At 39.2% G+C, this 22,416-nt stretch overlaps 1 protein-coding gene across 4 annotated transcripts; it reads left to right on the top strand.

The window, feature by feature from the left end:
- Positions 1 to 687: 687 nt before the first annotated feature.
- Positions 688 to 21,382, top strand: dcn (decorin). Of its 4 annotated transcripts, none has more exons than XM_079818154.1 (9): positions 930 to 1,048; positions 4,221 to 4,272; positions 8,276 to 8,543; positions 15,864 to 15,976; positions 17,067 to 17,280; positions 17,852 to 17,965; positions 18,044 to 18,137; positions 19,796 to 19,934; positions 20,117 to 21,376. In XM_079818154.1, exons 3-9 carry the CDS (start codon positions 8,291 to 8,293, stop codon positions 20,315 to 20,317), a joined length of 1,128 nt encoding a protein of 375 aa, XP_079674280.1. In that variant the 5' UTR covers positions 930 to 1,048; positions 4,221 to 4,272; positions 8,276 to 8,290; the 3' UTR covers positions 20,318 to 21,376. The 4 variants fall into 4 exon arrangements, with proteins under 4 accessions (XP_079674279.1, XP_079674277.1, XP_079674280.1 ...); XM_079818152.1 differs by having other exon boundaries at positions 933 to 1,058; XM_079818153.1 differs by lacking the exon at positions 4,221 to 4,272 and having other exon boundaries at positions 688 to 1,048.
- Positions 21,383 to 22,416: the final 1,034 nt, after the last annotated feature.

Genomic DNA, 22,416 nt, shown 5'->3' with positions numbered 1-22,416 from the left:
GATTTTTAGCAGCAAAAAACCTGCTTCTTTGTTGCAATTGAATGACATGTTATTTTTTCTTGAATTATATCTCATTTGTGATCATATCTTCAAATGGCCAGTAGTGCAGGGCATCCAGCGGTGTGATAAAATAGCTGTCAGTGTGAACGAAGCTTGAGACTGAAATCCTAATCACCCCTTTCCAATTGTACAGCTTATCTTTCCTGTCTCCTGAAAATGTGACAGAAAAACCCAATCTTATTTAGGAGAATTGAATCGTACCAATTCAGCACTCTTTCAGTTTCGACAGGAAAAAGAGAGAAAGTCAGGCACATGTAGAGTAACCGAAATAAAGAAAGATACAGAGAGAAGAAAAACTGGGTCTTGATTTCAGTAACTAGCTGAACTCAAGCCAACTCCTCCTTCTCCATTCTGGGTACCTCCATTTGCACATTCAATGCTCTTCCATGCCTGTTAGTCAGTACAAATAAACAAGCCTAATACGGATTTGGAAATGCTGTACGTGTGTGTGCGGTTGAGGTTACGGGTCACCGAAAAAGTTTCTTGTTTCAAAAGAAACAAAAGTATGGTGGGTGGAAAGGAGGGGAATGTTTCCACCACGCAAAAAAGCTGCATGAAGTCCACCGAAAGGATACGCGAGAGGGAGGGAGAAGCTTTTGTTGTATCCAGAATTCCCTATCTTTACCAGATGACACAGTATGGGAGCCTGCCAATGCCTGTAGAGTCCCAGCCTCTCGTCTCCCAACTTCTTTCCCCCTCGTTCCAACTGCTTTTGGATCGCTCCAGACCGGGGGAAGTTCTTCTCCAATTGTCTCATTTGAAAGGGATGAAGAAATCAACCCCTCCCTCTCTCCTTTTCTTCCCTCCCTCCCTTCCCTCGTCCTCTCTCTCTCCCTCTCTGTCCTTCTCTCCATCCCCTCCCCCCTGACAGAGCACACCTGCCTGATCTTGGCTGCAGGCGTCCACACAGCGATCAGCCCTCGGCCTGCCGTGCTGCACATCGGCTCCAGCCCTCTCTGGATTTGCGGATCTTCGTCTACGCGCTCCTGTACGTACAGGTAAGATCAGCTCACCGCAAGCTTTCCTGTTAACTCCTCTGAGTGCTGAAAAGTAGAGATTGTGATTAAGAGCACAGACTGACCGTCTGAAAGAGAGTTTGCACTGATGAAATGTGGGTATTACCCCTCGGGAATCTGCGGTTTGGTGGTTTCTGCAGATCATTAAGGGTTGGTGCAGAAACGAGGACTTTGCATTGGTTTGGCTGTTTGCTTGAAGCTTTTAAGTGAAGTTTTCAATGAATTTGATTCATTCTGGCACATTCTAGAATAAATAATTGAGAGAATACTTTTATGATCAAAATTCCTTTTTTTTTTTTTAAGCTCCCTGTATATATGTACCTCGTTGGTTTGCATGTGGATTAAGGTCATGTTTGCCTTTTGTATTTCAAGCCAGAAAAGTGTATGTTCATGCAAATTGATTGCCGATGTGATTGTATTTGTTTTTCAGTTTGAGTCGGACAGGACATTTTCTTTGTCTTTTCCAAATTTGTTACAAGTTTCCCTGCTCTGTGAATTCACTGTTGTGAAAAAGCCATTAACTTTTCGAGTGCCCTTATTCTCACTGCTTCGCCTTGACTTTTCCATCCCGGTTTTTCTTCCTTTTGTGCACCGCTTGGCATTTAGAGAGAGTGCATGTAAGGCCTGAAAACACTAGAGGATTTCTCAGATAGACCTGTCTGTAGAGATGTTTTGTCCTCTGGCCTCGCTCTGCGTCTGCTTGCCTCCACTCGCTCGAAGTCGCATCCTAAACTCTTTACCCATGGCGTGGAAGCCAAAGTGCCTTGAGCCATATCGGCTGAAGGATGAAAGCACTCTGAAGGAGAAAAGAGAGAGATGGAGAGAGTGAGAGCGTGGGACTGGTGTCTCATTAATCCTTTAATGATATAGCTTCCTTCCAATCGCAGGCAAGTTTGACAAGGCACTTCCTGGTAATCCCACCACAAAATTCCCAGCTAACTCAAAACATTCGGAGGGGGGAGAGGAAGAGGTAGCCAAAGGTTTAGATGCATTCGATGGCAATTCCAGTTTTTAAAAGTGGGTAAATTGGGACACTTTGTGATCTCGAGATGGCACATTGTTTAAACTCTCAAAATGAAGGTGCCATTTAATGGAACTACACAGTTGGGGTTTGGGGTTGGAACTAGGGTTATTTCTCTTTTTTTATTGCTTACAACTTTCATTAATTGTGAACAGAACCCACATACACAGTTTGTACCATGACAGGAAACCCTCTCTTCCTCCCTTCAAAGACAACATCCTCAGGCTATTCTTTGGAAGCCAAAGTCTCCATTTGGCTCAGAAAGAGAGAGTCAATAAATGGTAGTCATGCTGGTCACTGTCTGCCTTTACCCCTCTTTATTTGCCTTTTAACCCTTTGACCAACCAAAGTCAATGTAGTCAATGTAGCTTATGACAGATGGGCAGTTGCCATGGAAAGAGGAAGTGAGCGGATGAGTGAAAGAGTGCTTGTATGTAAATGTCAATGAGTCAGAGTGGGATTGACTAAATTTGTTGTCTTAGATCAAGGACATTAAAGTCATGGTCACTGGCTTTTTTCATTCATTTTCTTATGGGCCAAAATAATCAGCCGTCCTTCAGCATATAATTGCTTGCTCAATATCTGAAAGACATTTTGTGGCTTTCATGGTAGGTTCTTTTGAAGATTTTTTTTTTTTTGATGGGTTTAACCATGGTTTTGATCTGTGAGAAAGTCTAACTGTGCTCTGGCAGTGGCTTTGGAGTTTGGTTTAGTGGTCTGGAAGCAGTTTGACCGCAGAGAGCAGAGTGGTCAAAACCCTTGTATGCTGGTGTAGTCCAGGAGTGCAGTTTGTTAAGCTGAATAATAAGTCCACATATTTCAGTTTTTGCCCTTTTGGTTGTTTTGATACATGACTCATTGGAATGAGCAGATAATTACATTTCTAAAAAAATTCTCTCAGTTTTTGGGGAATTCTGGGTATTTTAGAGCTTTTAGTGGACGAATGCTTTCATAAATAAGAAGCAAATTTCAGGGTGCACCGATAAGATTGGATCGTCTATGTGTATGTTTTAAAATTAAGGGAGCACATATGTTTCAAATGTCCTGTAGCCTGTAAATGCCTTTCTGTGAGTCATTGCTGAAAGGAGCAGCAGGTCAATGAATCGGTGTGTGTGTGTGTGTGTGTGTGTGTGTGTGTGTGTGTGTGTGTGTGTGTGTGTGTGTGTGTGTGTGTGTGTGTGTGTGTGTGTGTGTGTGTGTGTGTGTGTGTGTGTGTGTGTGTGTGAGTAAGTGAGAGTGAACAAAGAAGAAAGTAAGATAAGTAGAGCTGTATTATATTTTCAATTTGCAACTTACTCTATTTTAATAAGTGATTTTTAATAGGATACATTGCAAAAAATATTTTCTTACTCAATACATTTGTATTGTTTTCCAGTAAAACATCTAAACATTCTTAAATCAAGATACATTTACTTAACTTAATATATGAAGTCTTGTTTTTTTGAAGAAAAAGTTTATTCTTTAACAAGAAAACATCTTCCAATGGGGTAAGAAAAATAATATTGTTTTCCCTTTGAATTAAGTTTATTTTTCTTACCCCATTGGAAAAAAAAACATTTTCTTGTTTTAAACATAAAACATTACTTATTATCTTAAGTCATTTTGTTACATTTATATTGATTTAGAACGTAATGTTGATACATTTTGATACAATTAATTGCAAGAGGTAATTATAATGTGTACTTACAAGTTGCATGTTGGGTGCATGTTCTACTACTACTACATACAGTAATACATAGTTAACATGTACATTGTAATCTGAGTTTGCTCACATGACCTCATCTCCACTTTCTCATAAATCACTTGTTCTGTTTGGATAAGTCAAACTTTCTAAGACACAATGCAGTCTGAACTATAATTACTGAACAAACGAATGTTACAATTCTGTAACATAAACCACCTGTAGTGAAGATTTTGTGTATTTATTTATACAGTATATAAGCTATTTAAGTTGATGTCAGTCTACACTGCCTATATTACGTATTATTATAGGACGTTCTATCAAAAACTTCTCTCAAATTTATCTTGTTTGAGGATGTTTGCATACATCAAGACACAATGTGGTTGATTGAGGGAGAGGAAGAGAAAACTAGAAGTGTCAACCCTCCCTTTTTTCTCTACAGAGACAAATCAGACCTGCTGTGACACAACCCAGGCCTCAAGAAAGACAAGAAGGTAGAGTGAAAAGAAGGGCAGAAATGCATGGAGAACGTGAGAGTTAAAGTGGAAATGTTCCTTTCTCGTCTTGATTATTAAAAGCCCACATTTATGAGACCAGAAACAGGCCAGTGCTGATTCTGGATTCTGTGAAGTACTTCAGTTGGATCAGACTGTTGCCCGACCCGCAGACGGAGAGAAATCAAAGCCGAGGGCCTGTAACAGCCTGGCAGAAGCTGATAGTTAGGCACAGAAATGCGTCTGTGAAAAATCACATCTCAAGTTTATTTAAACTCAGTCTTGATAATCGTTGTCACATTGAGCCATCTGACACTTTTCCATTGGTTCCTGCTGAGAGGATACAGACATAGCATCCTTCCTGTTGAGTCGATCTTTGGCAGCTTTCTCTTTGATGGATCTGCCGATCCAAGTGAATTGAGCCAATTGAACCAGGCGCAGCTATAAAACTGTATTTTGCATTATTTTTTATTTAATTTATTTTACAGTGTATAAAAACATAATGTACAGATAAATGTGTCAGACAACTGATTTCATATTTGTACGTTTCTGACGTTTACACGCAAAATGCTTATGTTTTAGATGCTATAATAATAATTCATGTTTGTGTGCTTTAACCACGATTTACATACAAATACCTCCCATTTGTGATGTTCCTAATATCTTAACCTGATGTTTTGGTGGTTGGCACCATAGACTGTAAAAAAATATGGACGTAGTGTCCGTGACGTCACCCGTAGGATTCTGAAGAGCCGTTTTGAAGCACAAAGTGGGGTTGAGCTGGCCGTTGCCATCTTGTCAGCGCGTCATCGTGCGTCACTCCCAGATAAAAATGGGCAAAGAGACGGGACGTGGGTGTAGCTGAGGTGACGCGATGACTAACAGACAGCAGATAAATGCTATCCACCTGTCACTCAAAGTGACTACGTCCTTAATTATGCAGGACTTTAAGGCTTTATATAATGTAAACGAATGAGTTATAAAAAAATCCACCTTCCTCACACTTGTCATGAAGGGCAAAATTAGCCGTATAGACCAAAACCACAATTTGTACCAGGCTGTAAACATGTGTTTTTCTGCTGTAAAGTTGGGCATTTTAACATGGGGCTCAATGAGATTCTGCTCCCTTCTGGAGCCTGTCCCTAGCGGCCAGTCGATGAATTGCAGTTTTAGTCACTTCCGTATTGGCACATGAAGAAAGGTTGGCACATGAAGTTTTACGTTTATTATAAACTTATCAATTTATTAGTCTTGCATAGCCAGACCTTCTGACTTACGGCAGATAGTCTAGATTCCATCGCAGCTTTCAAGAGGATGTCTGACTGACGTGTAAAGTAACCAATCACAGTTTAATTTCGTTCCGCGTCATGTTTAGGGGCATGAAAATGAAAAGTCGACGTCCCTACGACAGCAGACCAGCGTACATCTACTAAATGACTCATTTAATAACAATGGCGCCGCAAACTTCACATACTTTTTAAAATCCGGCGTTTAGTTGATCCCGACAAGCGTTCACTGTCACAGTTGTAAACACGATGGCTTCTTCTTCCATGAGGGGATTTGGCTTCACGGCGGCTCTATTTCCCGTTAAAGAATGTACCACACACGTCTCCAGGAAATCCTGTAGTATTCAACGGCGACTCAGATGATGACTTCGAAACTCCCAAAGTGTTTCTCATTTTGTGTGCGTTAAGGCTGATTTATACTTCTGTGTTGGACCTGCGCCATAGCCTCTACGCCGTGGGCTACGCGTCGATTTTCATTTATACCTCTGCGTCCTTGTCCGCATCGACGTGCAGAAGGGAGCATGTGTACCCCCGAGGGAGGGGTGCTGGTAGACCAATCACAGTGCTTGTGGTCCGCGTAGAATTGACGCGTTGTTACATTTTTGGAGAGGTGCATGTCAGGGTACGTCGTAGGCTACGTGTGCAACAGTAGCTATGGCGTACACTCAACGCGAAGTATAAATTGGGCTTTATGCATCAGATGTTCATCCAACGGTCCATGGGCATGTCGTCTGAGACTAAAATTACCAATTTATTTATTCACCGAAAGCCAAGTACCACTTGTTTTGTGATAGGTGCATGTGAACTTTGGACCCTGCCTGCACTTTCCCACCAACGGCATGACACCATCAATCTGTCTTGTCTGTTTGCCTGGCTCTCATAGCAGCCTGCGGTTTGTTGAAAGGACGCAACTCAAATGCAGCAACAGCTTCCCATAATCCCCCTTCAAACAGAATCGCTCGTGGTGACAGCCTGTAATGCTCAAAGGGCTTTTCATTCTGCTGACCAGGTCCTGAGGCTCTAAACTCTTACTATGGCATCATTCCTGCTAGGAATGCATATTGAAGAAGGGGTTCATGCGGCTCAACTGGTAGAGCATGGTGTAAGGCCATGGGTTCAATTCCCAGGGACGCACGCACGTACATAAAACAACCCACTGTAAATCTACCAAATGCTTAAATGTTAAAGGGCAAAGTGATTCTGCGGTGTGTTTGCTCAAAGCGTCTCATTGCCCACTGGGTCAAAGATAATTAAAGGTGTCTGGAAGTGGAAGGATATTGTATCCAGGCCTGAAAACGTAACATTACATTAAATAGCATGTCTAAATTGAGGTCAGTAAGTTGTTGTTTTGAAATTCCGTTGAATAAAACTACAATTTCTCATTGTTTCTCTTCAAACATGGATACTGTTTGTGGTTGAGCTGATGGAACCTCAGAAAATTGTTTCAACATGTGATGCAAATCAACTGTAACAAGGTTGAAGGTCACTTGCAGGAGTCACTTTTTTCTTTCTTTTTTTTACTGGCAGGTCTTGTAGGAGTTTGAAACTTTTTGAGTTTCTTCAGTTTATGAAGTTTGTCTTTTGAGACAAATGTTTGGATCTACAAATGGAGTCATTTGCTTGTATATTGGCTATAGATAGTGATTATAGTCTTTTACGGTTCCTCAATGGAATGTGTCACCAAATGCATCTTATATAGGTCTAGACTAAGTTTAAATGTATGCATCACATAAGGAATTAGGGAAATATGTCATCTTTTCCAGAAGGTTGTCAAGGTCATTTCCTGGGTTTCCACAGTTTAACAACAGAGGCACAGTGGTCATTCACTGTCCATGTGACGTGGCCGCCCGGAGGATTTGAACTACTGTAATTATGCTGTATGTTGATTACATGGACCTGAGATGACCCTGAAAAGACTCTGGGAGTCTTTAGCTCTGGGAGTTATTGTACCTACTTTACAATTTCCTCGTCATTCAACAAAGTCCAGCTTCTCCTCAGACATATGGTTATGTGTGGGCTCGTGGACAACTTTGTGCACTCTCTCTGAGATGGTTTTTATTTTTCCTGACTGAAGTCATGAATGAGTTTGGTCAACCCAGGTCAACTTTCAACAGTTTTCATAAATATAGTGTGCAGGGTTGTCCTTTTACCAGTTTATGGCAGCGGTTTTTCAAACTGGGGTCCAGGGACCCACAGGGGACCTCATGGAATATTTGTATTAAACAAAAAAATGATCACTTTTACAGAATTTGATATTATTACATGTTTGCGTATTCAATTTTGACAATTTATTGATTTAGTTTATTATTCAACAGTTATTACTCAAGTCTTCAAATGTCAGTATTTATTAAAAATGTATAAAGCATTTTTAGGAAGAATTGAGGTTAATTTAAATACTTTATTTCGACCCCTGAGATATAATTTATTTCCTTTTACATTTTATTAAATATACAGTAATGCATTTAGTCATATAAAGCTAATCGTCAGTCAAACACCGTGAAAAGTTGCAGCAATAGCCAGCAGAGACGTCTAAACTCTAAAACGCCTACATTTGACCCCTGACCTCAGCCTAGTTATAACCCACATTGCTCAGTCACATTCATGCACTCCACATCTGTAATTTGACTTTTGGCCTCCCACCATCACAGATCCTGAGAAGCCACCCAGCGTATCACCCCTCACCTTTAACCCCTTCTCTTCTCCATTTTACCTTCCAGGCCTTCATCAGCAACATGAAATCGGCCTGTCTCTCCCTGCTTTTGGTGTCCGTATGCTGGGCTCTGCCCTTCCGTCAGTCTGGCTTCATGGACTTCATGATGGAGGACGAACCAGGCTCGGGAGATGACACCTTGCCTGCGACTCGTAAACCATTTGTTCCTAAACCACCTGTGCAACCAGATGTTGATGCTGATGTGGTACCTGATGGACCTTTCTGCCCCTTCCGATGCCAGTGCCATCTGCGAGTGGCCCAGTGTTCTGATCTAGGTAAACACAGTTGTTTGGGTGTCTCGCCAATGTATTTGATTTCTTCAATACATAAAACAAGTAAGCTTAACCAAAGTTCTTGTGGGGAGAAAAATCTATTGAAGGTAGTAATATTGTAGGCTACAAACAATAGAAAACTGTTAGGACCTCCCGCAGGAGATCGATCTAACCTGCAATCATGTTCTAACCTGCACGTCTGTATGAGCCATTTGGTTCAAACCTTTACAGACACAGAATGGGCCCTATTTTAACAATCTAAGTGCATGGTCTAAAAGGGTTGTCCCTATTCTCTTAATGAGTAATGGGTGTGTTTTGGGCGTAAAGTGCCATAAACCAATTATAGTGTCATCTCCCATTCCCTTTAAAAGCTAGTTGCACTTGCACCATGGCGGATTCGCTATTTACATGGCGTGATTTGCGAGCGGAAAGACTTATGTACGTACATATGATTTTGTTTTATTTTTTATTTTTTATACATTTGCAAAGATTTCAAACAAACTTTTTTCACATTGTCATTATGGGGTATTGTTTGTAGAATTTTGAGGAAAATAATTAATTTAATCCATTTTGGAATAAGGCTGTAACATAAAATGAAAGCGTGAAAAAGTGAAGCGCTGTGAATACTTTCTTACTTACTATATATATCTATATATATATATATATATATATATAAACTTTTGTTAGATGGATTAATCGCCATTAACTGATTTTACGGCACTAATTTATATATTTAATAGCTTTCCTTGTTTTCCTTGAATGTGGGTTTTGTCCTACACCTGATGTCAGTTTTTAATGGCATATGAACTGTCAAAAGCCAAGCAGCCATGAACAAAACCTCTCTCTTTGTTTGATCTGCCCATTGTTGAGTCACCATTGAATTACTAATGTCACTAAAAACCACTTTAAATGTTTTCATATGCTGTTAACGGCACTCACTTCCATAGACGACTAGGCACTAACCTCCAGACGGCTGCCTCATTTTCCTAATTGAATCCTCAGGCATGTGTGTGTGTGTGTGTGTGATGCTTGAGAATGTCTGTTCTTTTATCAGGTTACTTCCAAAGATTTCCGCTTCTCTTCCTGTAAAGCTGCCCTTTCCACTGAGTCACTGTGATTTACACAGAAAAGAGCAATAGAAACAAAGTTAAAGGGGTCCTTGATTATGATTTCACTTTTTAAACTTTAGTTAGTGTGTAATGTTGCTGTTTGAGCATAAACAACATCTGCAAAGTTACGACTCTCAAAGTTCAATTCAAAGTGAGATATTTACTTTTACAGAAATCGCTTTTTAAGGACTACAACAAACGGCTGGTAGGGACTACAACAAGCTTCTTCCCGTGTTGGTGACATCACAAACCTTAAAATTTACATAAACCCTGCCCTGGGAAACACACAACAAAGGGGGTGAGGCCATGTTGGGCTGCATTAGAGAAGAGAAAGAGTTGTAAAGCACATTTAGGAGTTTGCTCAAGCTGTCGAATACGTCTTTTCACATTTATGGCAATACAGTAGCTATGTAACAAAAAATGCAATAGCATGTCACCATAAGTTATAACCGTAACTAAACTAAACTATACCTGTTCTATCTTCATGCTGCATATATTCTCTGGTTCTGTAGGCATTTTACAACAGTTCCCACATGAGCGATTTATAGATTATCATGACAGAATATGCTAATCAATGACTTGAAGATAGAACTCCAGATAAGCTACATAAATTAATCAACTAACCATTCAGAAACGTCCTGTTGCATTCTACATGTTGTCACTTCTTCTTGAGTCTCTTCATCACTGTCCGATTCCGGTTTGAACATAAAAAGGCTGAACAGTTTCAGACATTTTCAGTGCACGTCTGCGTGAGGTAATCAGAGCTGCTAACACAAGCTCTTAAAGCTCCGCCCTCTTCTAGAAAGGGGGCGGAGAGCAGCAGCTCATTTGCATTTAAAGGGACACACACGAAAACTGAGTGCGTTTTGCTCACCCTCAAAAAGTGATAATTTTAACATGCTATAAAAATTATCTGTGGGGTATTGTGAGCTAAAATTTCATATACACACTCCGGGGACATCAGTGACTTATTTTACATCTTGTAAAAAGAGGCATAATAGGATCCCTTTAAAAAGAGTTGACTGATCTTTTTTAACTATAAAGCTTTATTTTCTTTGTCATAAGATCTCTTTTAATTTCTCCACCCTTCTATCCTGTAATGCAATGTAAAATGAGTTGCTGAGTTGTCTCCGTTAGCATAGCTTTTTCTAACAGGAAATTATTCAGAGGACTGTTTGATAGGCAGAACGTCTGTGTGGAAAGAAATACCGTTGACCATGCAAAACGAGAACAGCAATTCTCAGTAAGGGCCAATTCCATTCTTTCGTAACATGAACACTCAACACTCTGGATGAAATGGACAGAGAAAGAACGAGAATGAAACTGGGATTGAGAACAAGGGCAAATAAGAGAAGACAAAATAGCTGAGGCCTCCAGGTCTCATTTGCTCCGCAGGTCTTTTGGCATGAAACAGAACTGGAAAAGAATAGAGGGAGGGGGGAAAAGGTGTGCCGGCAGGCCTGTTCTCCATCTAACTTCACCTCTTTCCAGTTAAATATGTGACCCAGTTTATACAGCTCTGCAGCTGCAGGGAAAACCGCCTGGAAATAATGCCAGGACCCAGAAACAACCAATGGCAATATTGAGTTTGTTTGTCTAGGAAAGTTTGATTAAGAGCCTGCTTGTGTTTTTACTTGCTAAACACTTTTTGGTACCAGTTGATATCAGTTTAGTACTTGTTAGAATTGGGTTAAGTGTACAGTATTCATTAGGGGCTTTCGCACATAGTTATTGGAACTTAATCACAAGAGCGGTCCCCCGAGAACAAAATGTTCCCCTATAGGGCCATTTTTCTAGGTTACATTCGCACCACCAGTAGAAAGCGTCCGACAGCGACGTCATTTAAACGTGGCATTCAGCAGCTTCAACAACTGGAGAATGGAGGATGCCATGATCGGAGCTGTTTTTGTTGTTTGTCTTGGGATTCGTGATAACAGAAATGGAATGTAGACTTATAAGTTATGCAATGGAAAAAGCAAAAATGAGGGCTAAGAGGCGAAATCTCCTTTAGCAACTTGCAATGCTACATCGAGGCTGTGAAAACACAATGGCGCAGACAAAGGTGACAGGTAAATGCCGTTAACATTAGCTTTTTAAAAATGGCGGGTGCTGTTTTGTATGGCATGCGTTCGACCAATCAATGTAACCTACACTACGTCACTGGTAGTTCCAATTGTTCCGGGTTAGACCCTACTCTGAAGTAGGAGTTAATTTAAGCTGTGTTTCCACCGAAATTACCTGGAACAATTTGTCCCAGGAACTTTTTCCCCAGACCTGTTGCATCGCGGTCTTAAAGGGTTAGTTCACCCAAAAATGAAAATTCGGTCATTAATTACTCACCCTCATGTCGTTCGACACCCGTAAGACCTCCGTTCATCTTCGAAACACAAATGAAGATATTTTTGTTGAAAGCGGATGGATGAGAAAGGCTTCAGAAAAGGCATCCATTGGCATTCAGTACATTTACACTCCCAAGACCCATAAAAGGCACTAAAAACGTCGTTACAAAGTCCATCTCACCACAGTGGCTCTACAATAATTTTACGAAGCGACGACAATAGTTTTTGTGCGCAAAAAAAAATCTAAATAACGACTTTATTCAACCTCTTCTTGTCTTCCGTGTGTGCCTCCACGACGCATGCGCGAGAATATGATGTAGCGCCGGGGTTCGGGAATCCATGAAATGCACACTTTAGCCCCATTTTGAGAACTACGCCGAGACCTAAAGCACGATCAATGTAGAATCCAACAGCTTAGATACTCACGTCTTCCTCTGCTTGTAAACAAATCACTTCTGGGTCATGTGTCCGAACGCCGGATCTGCGTCATATTCTCGCACATGCGTCGTGGAGGCACACACGGAAGACAAGAACAAGTTGGATAAAGGCGTTATTTTGAGTTTTTTTTGCTCACAAAAACTATTGTCGTCGCATCGTAAAATTATTGTAGAGCCACTGTGGTGAGATGGACTTTGTAACGACGTTTTTAGTGCCTTTTATGGGTCTTGGGAGTGTAAATGTACTGAATGCCAATGGAGGCCTATCTGAAGCCTTTATCAGCCATCAGCTTTCAACAAAAATATCTTAATTTGTGTTCCGAAGATGAACGGAGGTCTTACGGGTGTCGAACGACATGAGGGTGAGTAATTAATGACAGAATTTTCATTTTTGGGTGAACTAACCCTTTAAGTAACGTGAAGATTAGGCAAATTAGTATGGTGACTTAGGACTGCGCACGACTTTCCAGTTCCCGCTGGATTTTGTCCTCTGCATATAAGCTTAAAGTTGAACTATGCAAGATTTTTGCACTGAAATATCCAAAAACCAATAGAATATCTTTGAACTTAGAATATCCCAAATGTTTCCAACTATTTGTAAATCGTGAGAAATTGCTATTTTAACCAAGGAACCGGGACGTGTGAGCTATGCGTGTGAGGGAGTCGCCTGTCGATTGCGTCGCATCTGCGTTACCCTCGGTTTCCGGTTTTATTTCGCAGAAACACTGTACTCTCATTGCAGTGTGAACAAGTGTCATAGCAGCCGCCGAGCGAACGTCATAACTTCCTTTTCAACACACTCAGATGTAATACGATAAACAGAGTTTCGTTACCTCATACTCATGACTGGAAAAGAGGAAGTGGCGCCGGCGGCCGTGTCATAATAAAAGTCCCGCCGGCGACTATGCCATAATAACAGTCCCGCTCTTCAATCGCTCCTCCGGCCTTGCTCAGCTCCACAACACTCGGTCCTGCTCTGCTTCATACTACAGTAATGTTAATAATCGCATCCATGAACATGATTTCTGCCCGAGTCCTATCCAGACTCTTTTCCACCGGCTGTCAGGTGAATACCACATGTCCCGAGATTCTGCGCTCAAACGTGGCGTCATCAAACTACGCCTTTGTTTTGAACAGGTGACCTCTAGTGGACGGAAAAGTTACATAGTGTAGCTTTAATAAAGCCTGAACCTTGTCATCAGCCAGTTGTATTTTTCAATCTCCATTTTTGATTCAAAGAGCAAACAACTCTTACAACCAATCAAAATGCTGAGGGAACTCAACCAATCAGCATGTTCAGCGCCCAAGTCCCACCCCTGAAGGTTTCTGAACTTTGAAAAAGTACTACCTCTCGAGCAGGGACTTTCTGAGGGGGAAAATTTCACCTGGAACTTCATTTAGTCCCTGGTCCCTGCGGTCGAAACACACCGAGTACCACTCCCAGAGTCCCTAGTTCCTGGGGAGAGTTCCTGCTACCTTCCTCCCACAAAATGCGTTCCTAGAACCAAAATCGTTCCCAGTTCCTCCGGTGCGAACATGCTAAAAAGTGGGTACTTCCGCTTACGAATTACTAACTATGAAAATGTTCCTCCGATGCAAAAGACCCTCATTTTCGAGTGTTCACGAGGTAGAGAAACATGGAAGTGTTACTTACATGATGAAAATCTTGTGGATTAAATGACATCTCATGCTTTCATTCTACTCACCAATAAAACTAATAGTTAAAAGGAACGAGCATCCGTGGGCCGGTTAATGGTGGTTTTGTGTTGTTCTCTGCTCTTGATTTTGATCGAATTGCTGATTTCAGCGGTTAAATACTTTTAACCACAGAGGACAATTTGTTTTTGAATAGTTTAATATGTTTGTTCCATAAGGGTTGCCAATGAGCTGCATGTTCTGAATATCTACGGTAATTGCCATTCGGGTTAACTTTTTTATTGTGCTTTTCCACCAAAGTTTTTATGATGTTATTATTAGTGCTTTTTTGGATTACATACATACTGATAATATATTACATAATAAAACACTTGACCTATACATGGATTTAGCTCAGATGTGTAACCACTAGAAAATGAGTCTAAACCGAGGACAACGAAAGGAACATGTGTGAGACATCTCAGCAGCAGTGACATGTCCAGCTGTGATCTCTGTGTCCTCTTTGCTGTGGTTATATAATTAACAGGGACATATTCTTAAACTGTTTATACACATGCACTGATGAGGAAACTCACCGCCAAACAAAACCAAACAATGTTTGTGTGAGGTTCTGCCTAAAGAGCTTTTAGAGTTGGTAGAGAGGATATTTTTATGTTTATGTATGTGGATGTGTGTTTACCATATTTTTTTCTATGTTTTCCTATGTTTGAAGCAAACTCTATGAAATACAGTTACAGTTTTTGGGGAAATGTTTTGATTCAAACAAAGTGTGTTTGTGCTATTTATTTAAAATATATGCAATTTGGTTCGATATCTTTGTTGTATAATGCAAAGACAGTCATAAATATTGAAGTGGGACTTAAGTGTCTAAATAATTTTTTTGTTTCCATGTAGCCTGTTCTGCAGCACATTAAATGAAATCTGCGTCATGATGTCCAATGTTGGCAAAATCAAATTCCCCTTGTGTGGAAATGTTATGTCAGCTTTTGCAATTGACAGCATCGTGCAGCATTTATAATCCTTCCAAGAAAAACTGAGATGTCATAACAGCTGTTCATGATCAACTCAATGAACCTTCAGAACTGTTTCGAAACACTGAAACGCATGTGAACCATCATCATAACTCACTGATATGCTGCACTCCAACCTTTTTTTTTTTACTGTTACTTAAGCTCTAGCCCTTAAAATTGATTAGTCCAAAGTCTAACTGCACATTCATCATTCTATAGGGCCCTCTTTTTTTCTTATTTTGTTTTTGATGCTATTTTCAATGTTTAAGTGCTTTACTCACTACTAGACCTGTTTATGTATTCATTTAATTATTTCGATTTTGAAAATATCATGCAATTCTGTAGGCATAATATTATTTATATTTATATTTTCTGTCCCTGTTTTAGCCTTGGTCCAGACATTTCTTAGAAATGCTTCTCTTATTAAACATGTAGAATGGTAGCTCATAAAAGTTTATAGAAACACTTCTATAAACAGTTTCGTCTATACAATGATGGCTGGAGCTCATCCAAAACCAAGACCAGTCCAGCGTTCACATTCTCTCTGCTATTTAAATGTTTTTTCAGCAATGTGGCTGCTCAATTTAGTACCAGAATTTCCTCTTGAAGGATTTTTTTTAGTATCTGAGTGTGTTGTGTTGGTGTTGGACCAGGATCCATATGTCCACAGCTGATTTGATTTCAAAGTAGATTCTAGCCATAAAGGCACAGATTAGCCCATATCCCATTTCATCAGTGTCATTTTTCTTACTACTTGCATTTTGTCTCTCAGGTCTGAAGAACGTTCCAGAAAAAATTCCACTTGATACCATTCTCCTGGATTTGCAGAACAACAAGATCTCAGAGATCAGAGAAAACGACTTCAAAGGCCTGAAGGGTCTCCAAGTGAGATATTCAATTACTCACTCTTTCCCTTGTTCTCTTTTTTTTTAACCACATTCTCTTTAATTCCCTAAATTGGATCGTAGAAGCAATGACATTTCTCAACCCCCCTTAAAGTCATCACAGGACAAATCCTATTTCACTTTGATAAATACGTTTTAAGACCAATTGGCTGCTCTCATCCTGATAACTGGACGTGACAGCGTGATATTTTTGCTGTGACCTTGAAAAACCAGCTGTTTAACACGGAGAACATATGTCCAAATTTTCCAAATCAAAACCATTCGTGAGCCTCGTTTCACATAAAAGAAATTCTACACTAAAAGCAATTCTTTTCCCAAAAACAAATGCTTGAGCAGCACTGAAAAACACTCCAGAGAAAACAGTTGAACGCTGTTTGTCTGCCAAATGTGGAACTGGGTGCTAAAACTATGCGTTCCAACCACAGCGATCATTGAAGGCAAATATCTGCTCCTATTTTTCGAAAACACTGCAAAAATTCTCTGGAGATCTTCAGATACACTTTACAAAAAAAAAGCGCTTGGGGGGGGAAACTCATGATCCGGAATGTGAAAATCCTCTGTGTTTCCAATCCATCCTCTCCAGAAAACAGCTCTCGGTGTGAGAAATGTGTCATTCCCAGGTGCACAAGTGTAATGATTCACTTTTGGAGCGGATCCATTGTTCAGCCTCCTGAACTTCAATAAATATACAGCCTCCCGTCGAGGGCCCTTTGCTATTTCTCGCTTTCCAAGCTCAACATCCACATGGCGCCTGGATCTGTTAGGCGCCAATGAGAGATGAATGCAAACAGAACAGAAAGTGAGAAAAGGGTGCCAAAATGCTATGTGAGCCGTCGCTATTTAATTATCACAGCGAAAATAAATGATTTTTATGTGCTGGAATGTACTATAGATTATAGAGAGTAGCTAGTGACCTTTTTATGACTAAATATCAGGGGTGGAAAGCGTATTACAGATTTAAACACAAACACTGAAACAACTTTAGGTTTGTCAACTGAAACTTTTTATAACTATAAACCATAACATTTGCATGCATACAAGTGCCATAAAGTTCCTTTTTTCTTCTTCAGACACTCATCCTGGTCAACAATAAGATCACCATTATTCATGCCAAGGCCTTTTCTTCTCTGATCAATCTGGAGAGACTCTACCTGTCCAAGAACCTTCTGAAGGAAGTTCCTGCTAACATACCGAAAAGCCTCCAGGAGCTGCGCATTCACGAGAACCAGATTAACAAGATAAAGAAGTCCTCCTTCGCTGGCATGGCCAATGTCATCGTCATGGGTAGGAATTTGTGTCTGTGCTGACTAGAAAACTATCTGTGGTCTGGCCTCTTTGTTACATCTTGATTTGTAAAGATTTTATTTTATTTTAATTTGTAATATATTTTTTCCCAGTACTGAAGGGATAACACGTATGTAAATTAAACATCAATCATCATTTTATTAAATATTATGTATTACGTATATGCATACCGTACATGCACAATTTTATTATTTAATTTATTTTTTATTTTATTTTTTATATTTATCCCTGTACTGAAAGGGATAACACATATATAAATTAACACATATATAAATTATGCATTATGTATATGCATACAATTTTATTTTATTTTATTTACATTTTTTATATATATATATTTTTCCCTGTACTGAAAGGGATAAGACATATATAAATTAAAACATCAATCATCAGTTTTATAAATATTATGTATATGCATAACATTTTTTATTTTATATATATATATATATATATAAAAATATATATATAAATAAACCATCACATCAGCAGTGTAAAAGTATTTCTATGTATATCTAACTGTGAACCAATGCACATTTTGACGCCATTCCAGAACTGGGCTCTAACCCTCTGAGCAGCTCTGGAGTTGATAATGGGGCTTTTACTGATCTGAAGAGGGTCTCTTACATCCGAATTGCTGACACCAACATTACTGCCATTCCCAAAGGTACAGAATCATCCCTATTGTGAATGATGATGAATATATGAATCAATGCAACATTAATCTGTGTCCAAAAATGTCCAGGTCTGCCCAGCTCTCTTTTTGAACTTCACTTGGATGGAAACAAGATCACCAAAGTGACCTCAGACAGTCTGAAGGGCATGAAGAACCTGTCCAAGTAAATGCATTTTAATATATTTCTCATTTGTTGTGCAAACAACCAGTTGAATTTCCTGCTGGGCAGATACGGCTAAATATGTCTCTGTATAGCTGAAAACCTCAGCACAATCTGGAGGGAAAGAGTGTGATACAGAGGAAATAATAATTCAGGCTTCATTAGGTGTGTTTATAATTTGCATAAGAACAGCTTAGTTAGAGGTGATGGTTGACTCACGCACCTTGTGTGACTCAAACACCATGACATCATGGCATGGATCTGTTTGCTTTGGATCACACAGAGAAATTGGAACATTCATATTACACAGATTTTCCACTGTACATGCCGAGACTGAATCACAGACGAGTACGAGAAGACTGGAAGATTGTTTAGCTGTTGGCAAAACAGCACTGAGAATGTATCTGTTTTATTATGTTTTTTAAGAGTTTTCTAGTATGCATATTCATTTTTTTTAAAGAAATTAATAATTGTACTCAGCAAGAATGCATTAAATTGATCAAAAATTATGTTAAAGACATATAATGTTATCTATGCTGTTATTTTGAACTCTCATTAAAAATGTATCATGATTTCAGAAATATGAACTGTTTTCAACATTGATGATAATAATAAGAAATGCTTCTTAAGCAGCAAATCAGCATAATTTAATGATTTCTGAAGGATCATGTGACCCTGAAGACTGGAATAATGATGCTGACAATTCAGCTTTGCCATCGCAGGAATTAATGACATTTTAAAATCTATTTAAAAAAAGAAAACAGTTATTTGAAATTGTAATATTTCACAATATTACCGTTTTACTGCATTTTCAGACTTCTTCCAAAGAGTCTTCTTTCAAAAACATAACATTATTACAATGTTATTACAACAAACAAAATGCCCCACATTTTTTAACAATAGTGTAGGCCACCATGTATCAAAAACTAAAACTAAAATTGATTTGTGAACATTTTTATGTTGGTTTTAGAGTTTCGAAAAGGTTTTTTGTTTTTAGTTTGAGTGCTTCCTATATTTGTTTGAATTTTTATTTCAGTTAATGACAATGCATTTGTTTTAGTTTTAGCTTTCATTTTCATTTTACACTGCAAAAATAAGTTGCTGCTATACATTTTTAAGTACAATCAACTCATTTCGGACCCACTTTATATTAGATGGCCTTAACTACTATGTACTAACATTTTGATTAATAATTTGATACAATGCACTTATTGTGTACATACATGTTTTTTCATTGTACTTACATTTTAAAAATTCCCTGCATGTAATTACATCTATACTTAATTTCTGTAATTACACTTTTAACACTTCCCTTGCACCCTACCCTTAAACTTACCCATACCACCACACCTGTCCCTAACTTTACCCGTATCCCACCTCAAATTCAGCAAAGGTGTTTTTCAATACAAAACGAACACAATAAGTACATTGTACTTATTTTTTGGATGTAAGTACATAGTAGTTAAGGCCACCTAATATAAAGTGGGACCGTCATTTCAACTTCAATTACATTAAACTGACTTTAATAAATTGCATTAAACCAACTAAACTTGCTTAAGAGTTAAGCAATGTAAAAACATATGTTGTCATAACTTATTGATCCTATAATTTTGTTATGGTGTAGTTTTAATTAATAATTATATCACTATGTGTGTTTGCAGACTTGGTCTAAGTCATAATGAGATCAGCGTGGTGGAGAACGGCTCTCTGGCCAATGTGCCTCACCTGAGGGAACTTCACCTGGACAATAATGCGCTCACTGCAATCCCATCCGGCCTGCCAGAACACAAATACATTCAGGTGAGAGATCTCACACAAGTTAACACCATTTCAACGCATCTTTAAAGTCAGCATGAAACTGAAGTTGAAACTGAAGTTGATTCTAGAACAAAAAATGTAGGGCGTTGTAATGTAATGTAATGTTTGATTTCATGGTGACTTTAAGTCGCACATTGTCATGCTCTCATTCCCATGACTTCCAGGTGATCTACCTTCACGCCAACAAGATTGCTGCTGTGGGAACGGAGGACTTCTGCCCACCCGGCTATAATACAAAGAAGGCCATGTACTCGGGCATTAGCTTGTTCAGTAATCCAGTGCCCTATTGGGAGGTCCAGCCGATCACCTTCCGCTGCGTCTTCGACCGCTCGGCCATTCAACTGGGCAACTACAGGAAGAAATAGAGCGTCCAATCAGACGGCTCAGTCACTGTTTTCATCCCGCCCCTTCCTGTCTGACCTAATCCTTTCAAGCACATAACTTAGTCTGAATGTCATATCTCAGTTAACTCCAAGTAAACTACAATTCCATTTTCAACATGCACTTTACTGGACAGATATCACATGATACTTTCAAATAGCCAAATGCATATCAGTATTGTACTGAACATACATATTGCAGTTTATGCAAAGGAGAACAGAAATTGTACGTTTGAAAATGAAATAAAGCAAAGCCATGACCACTTAGAATATCCAATAGCCCAAATCGCCCAGACGAAATGATTCGTTTTGGATCTTCTGGACCTAAGCCATGTTCTTCTATGTTTTTCGCTGGCCTGCGGAGCGGGCAGCAAGGGGTTAACAATTAACAAAAGCTTGTACGCTAGAATGTACTCAGTTATTACTTTCCGTGTAGCGCTACTTCAGATTGTGCTGTTCAAATTATCGTTTCTCTCGTAATCAATTGAAATGGGAGGAAACAGGAAGCTGGGCTGTACGAGTTTCTCTTCTTCTCAATGTTTTAGTGACATTTGTGTCTGGTAGTTTCCTTGGATCCCGTCTGCTCTGCCCAGGTGAACATAGCGCTTCGAGATGTAGAATACACTATTGTCAGTTCGACGAAAACGTTTCCCCCGACATATACGCATGCCTTTTCTACTCAGCTTCTCGATGACTGTGGTGTTATGTGCGAGTGTGTATGTGTGTTTCTTTCTTGTTTGTGTTTGTTGATCGTCTGTGTTTCAGTCTGGAAGGATCGGGAGGGAGACGGCGGACATGGACATCTCCTGCTTTCATGAGAGTCATGAATGTCTCTTGTATAGACGCTGTATATAAATGCTGTATAAAAGAATCCTATCAATGCTTTGAAGCACAAGCACTTACAGTAGTTTGGACTTTAATATATCGGCAATAAAGGTAATCCCTTTCTCTCTCTCTCTTTCTCTCTCTCTGTCCAATGAGGGCTCCGACACAGGTGTCTTTTGAACCAAATAAACAGTCAAATCTCTCACGTGCTTTCTGGGAACTTTCACTGGATGGTTTAATGGGCTTTTTTTATGCACAGGGTTGGTTTTCAGGTAAATGAATTTGAATGATACCGCAAAATAACACAGGGCAAACTTTCTTGGATGGATGCTACAGTCGCAGAAGACCTTGAAAAGCTACGGTAAAAATGTCACGTTTGGGTGCTAGTTCTGGTTTCTTTCTCCACCAAAACTGTTTAAACTGATGTGTTTGTGTCATTTATATGAATTATACAGCCTTTGCTCAAGTTGAAACACTAAACTAAATTATCCTATAATTTCAATATTATACTTTTCAGGGATCCATTCCAAAGTCAATCCAAGGAACAAAGGTTTCCAGAGCCTTTTATGTGGCTGTAAAAGACATAAAATACAAAAGAAATGTAGTTTTATGTAGGGGGAAAAAACAAAGTATGAAAAAAAGTGTTTGTTCTGAATCCTTTTAATTGTGCGGTTTAATTTCCCAATGTTCCATTTTTAATTGAAATATTATGTTTCTCTTATTTAGAAATAGCAGCTTTTAAAAATATCAGTTCTAATTGTGTGTGATCTCAGATAGCATAAACTACCGCAGAAGAAAAAACTGTTTCTGGGTTGACCATAAACAGACTTTATGAAAAATTTAAAAATAGTCATCAGTCTCTCTAAACACAGGGATTAGTTGTTAGGATGTTAGTTAATGGTAGCCTTTGTGGAGATGAAAAAAATATTATATAATTTCCTGATTGGATAATGATAGTCTCTAGCCAATACAGAACATTAATCTAAAAGCACAAAAAGTATCTAGGTAATATACTATTATACGTTAAAGCTGAGATCGTTTTCATACAGCAGAGGTGTTGTAAATGTATTATAACACTAACACACAGGTGTCTTTCCATTCATCAATTTCATAACAAAGCCACCAGATTCTCTCTTGTTTCTCTCTGATGCCCCCTTGTGGGTTATTTTATGCTGCACTATTTTAACTCATATGGGCTTTAATAATTAAAGCCCCTCCTCCAGAACTCTGCGATGTGTGTGTGTGTGTGTGTGTGTGTG

This window comes from Gobio gobio (genome assembly GCF_949357685.1).
Source record: "Gobio gobio genome assembly, chromosome: 5".
NCBI classification, from domain to species: Eukaryota; Metazoa; Chordata; class Actinopteri; order Cypriniformes; family Gobionidae; genus Gobio; species Gobio gobio.
Note: the sequence above shows the minus strand (reverse complement) of the source record. Positions and strands in the feature narration are given on the sequence as shown.

Bases quoted from the DNA above. Each gene is read 5' to 3' on its own strand.
- dcn (XM_079818151.1), top strand. From the start codon at position 8,291: ATGAAATCGGCCTGTCTCTCCCTGCTTTTGGTGTCCGTATGCTGGGCT. The intron at 8,544-15,863 runs GTAAACACAGTT...TTTGTCTCTCAG, and splicing joins GGCCCAGTGTTCTGATCTAG to GTCTGAAGAACGTTCCAGAA. The intron at 15,977-17,066 runs GTGAGATATTCA...TTTCTTCTTCAG, and splicing joins AAGGCCTGAAGGGTCTCCAA to ACACTCATCCTGGTCAACAA.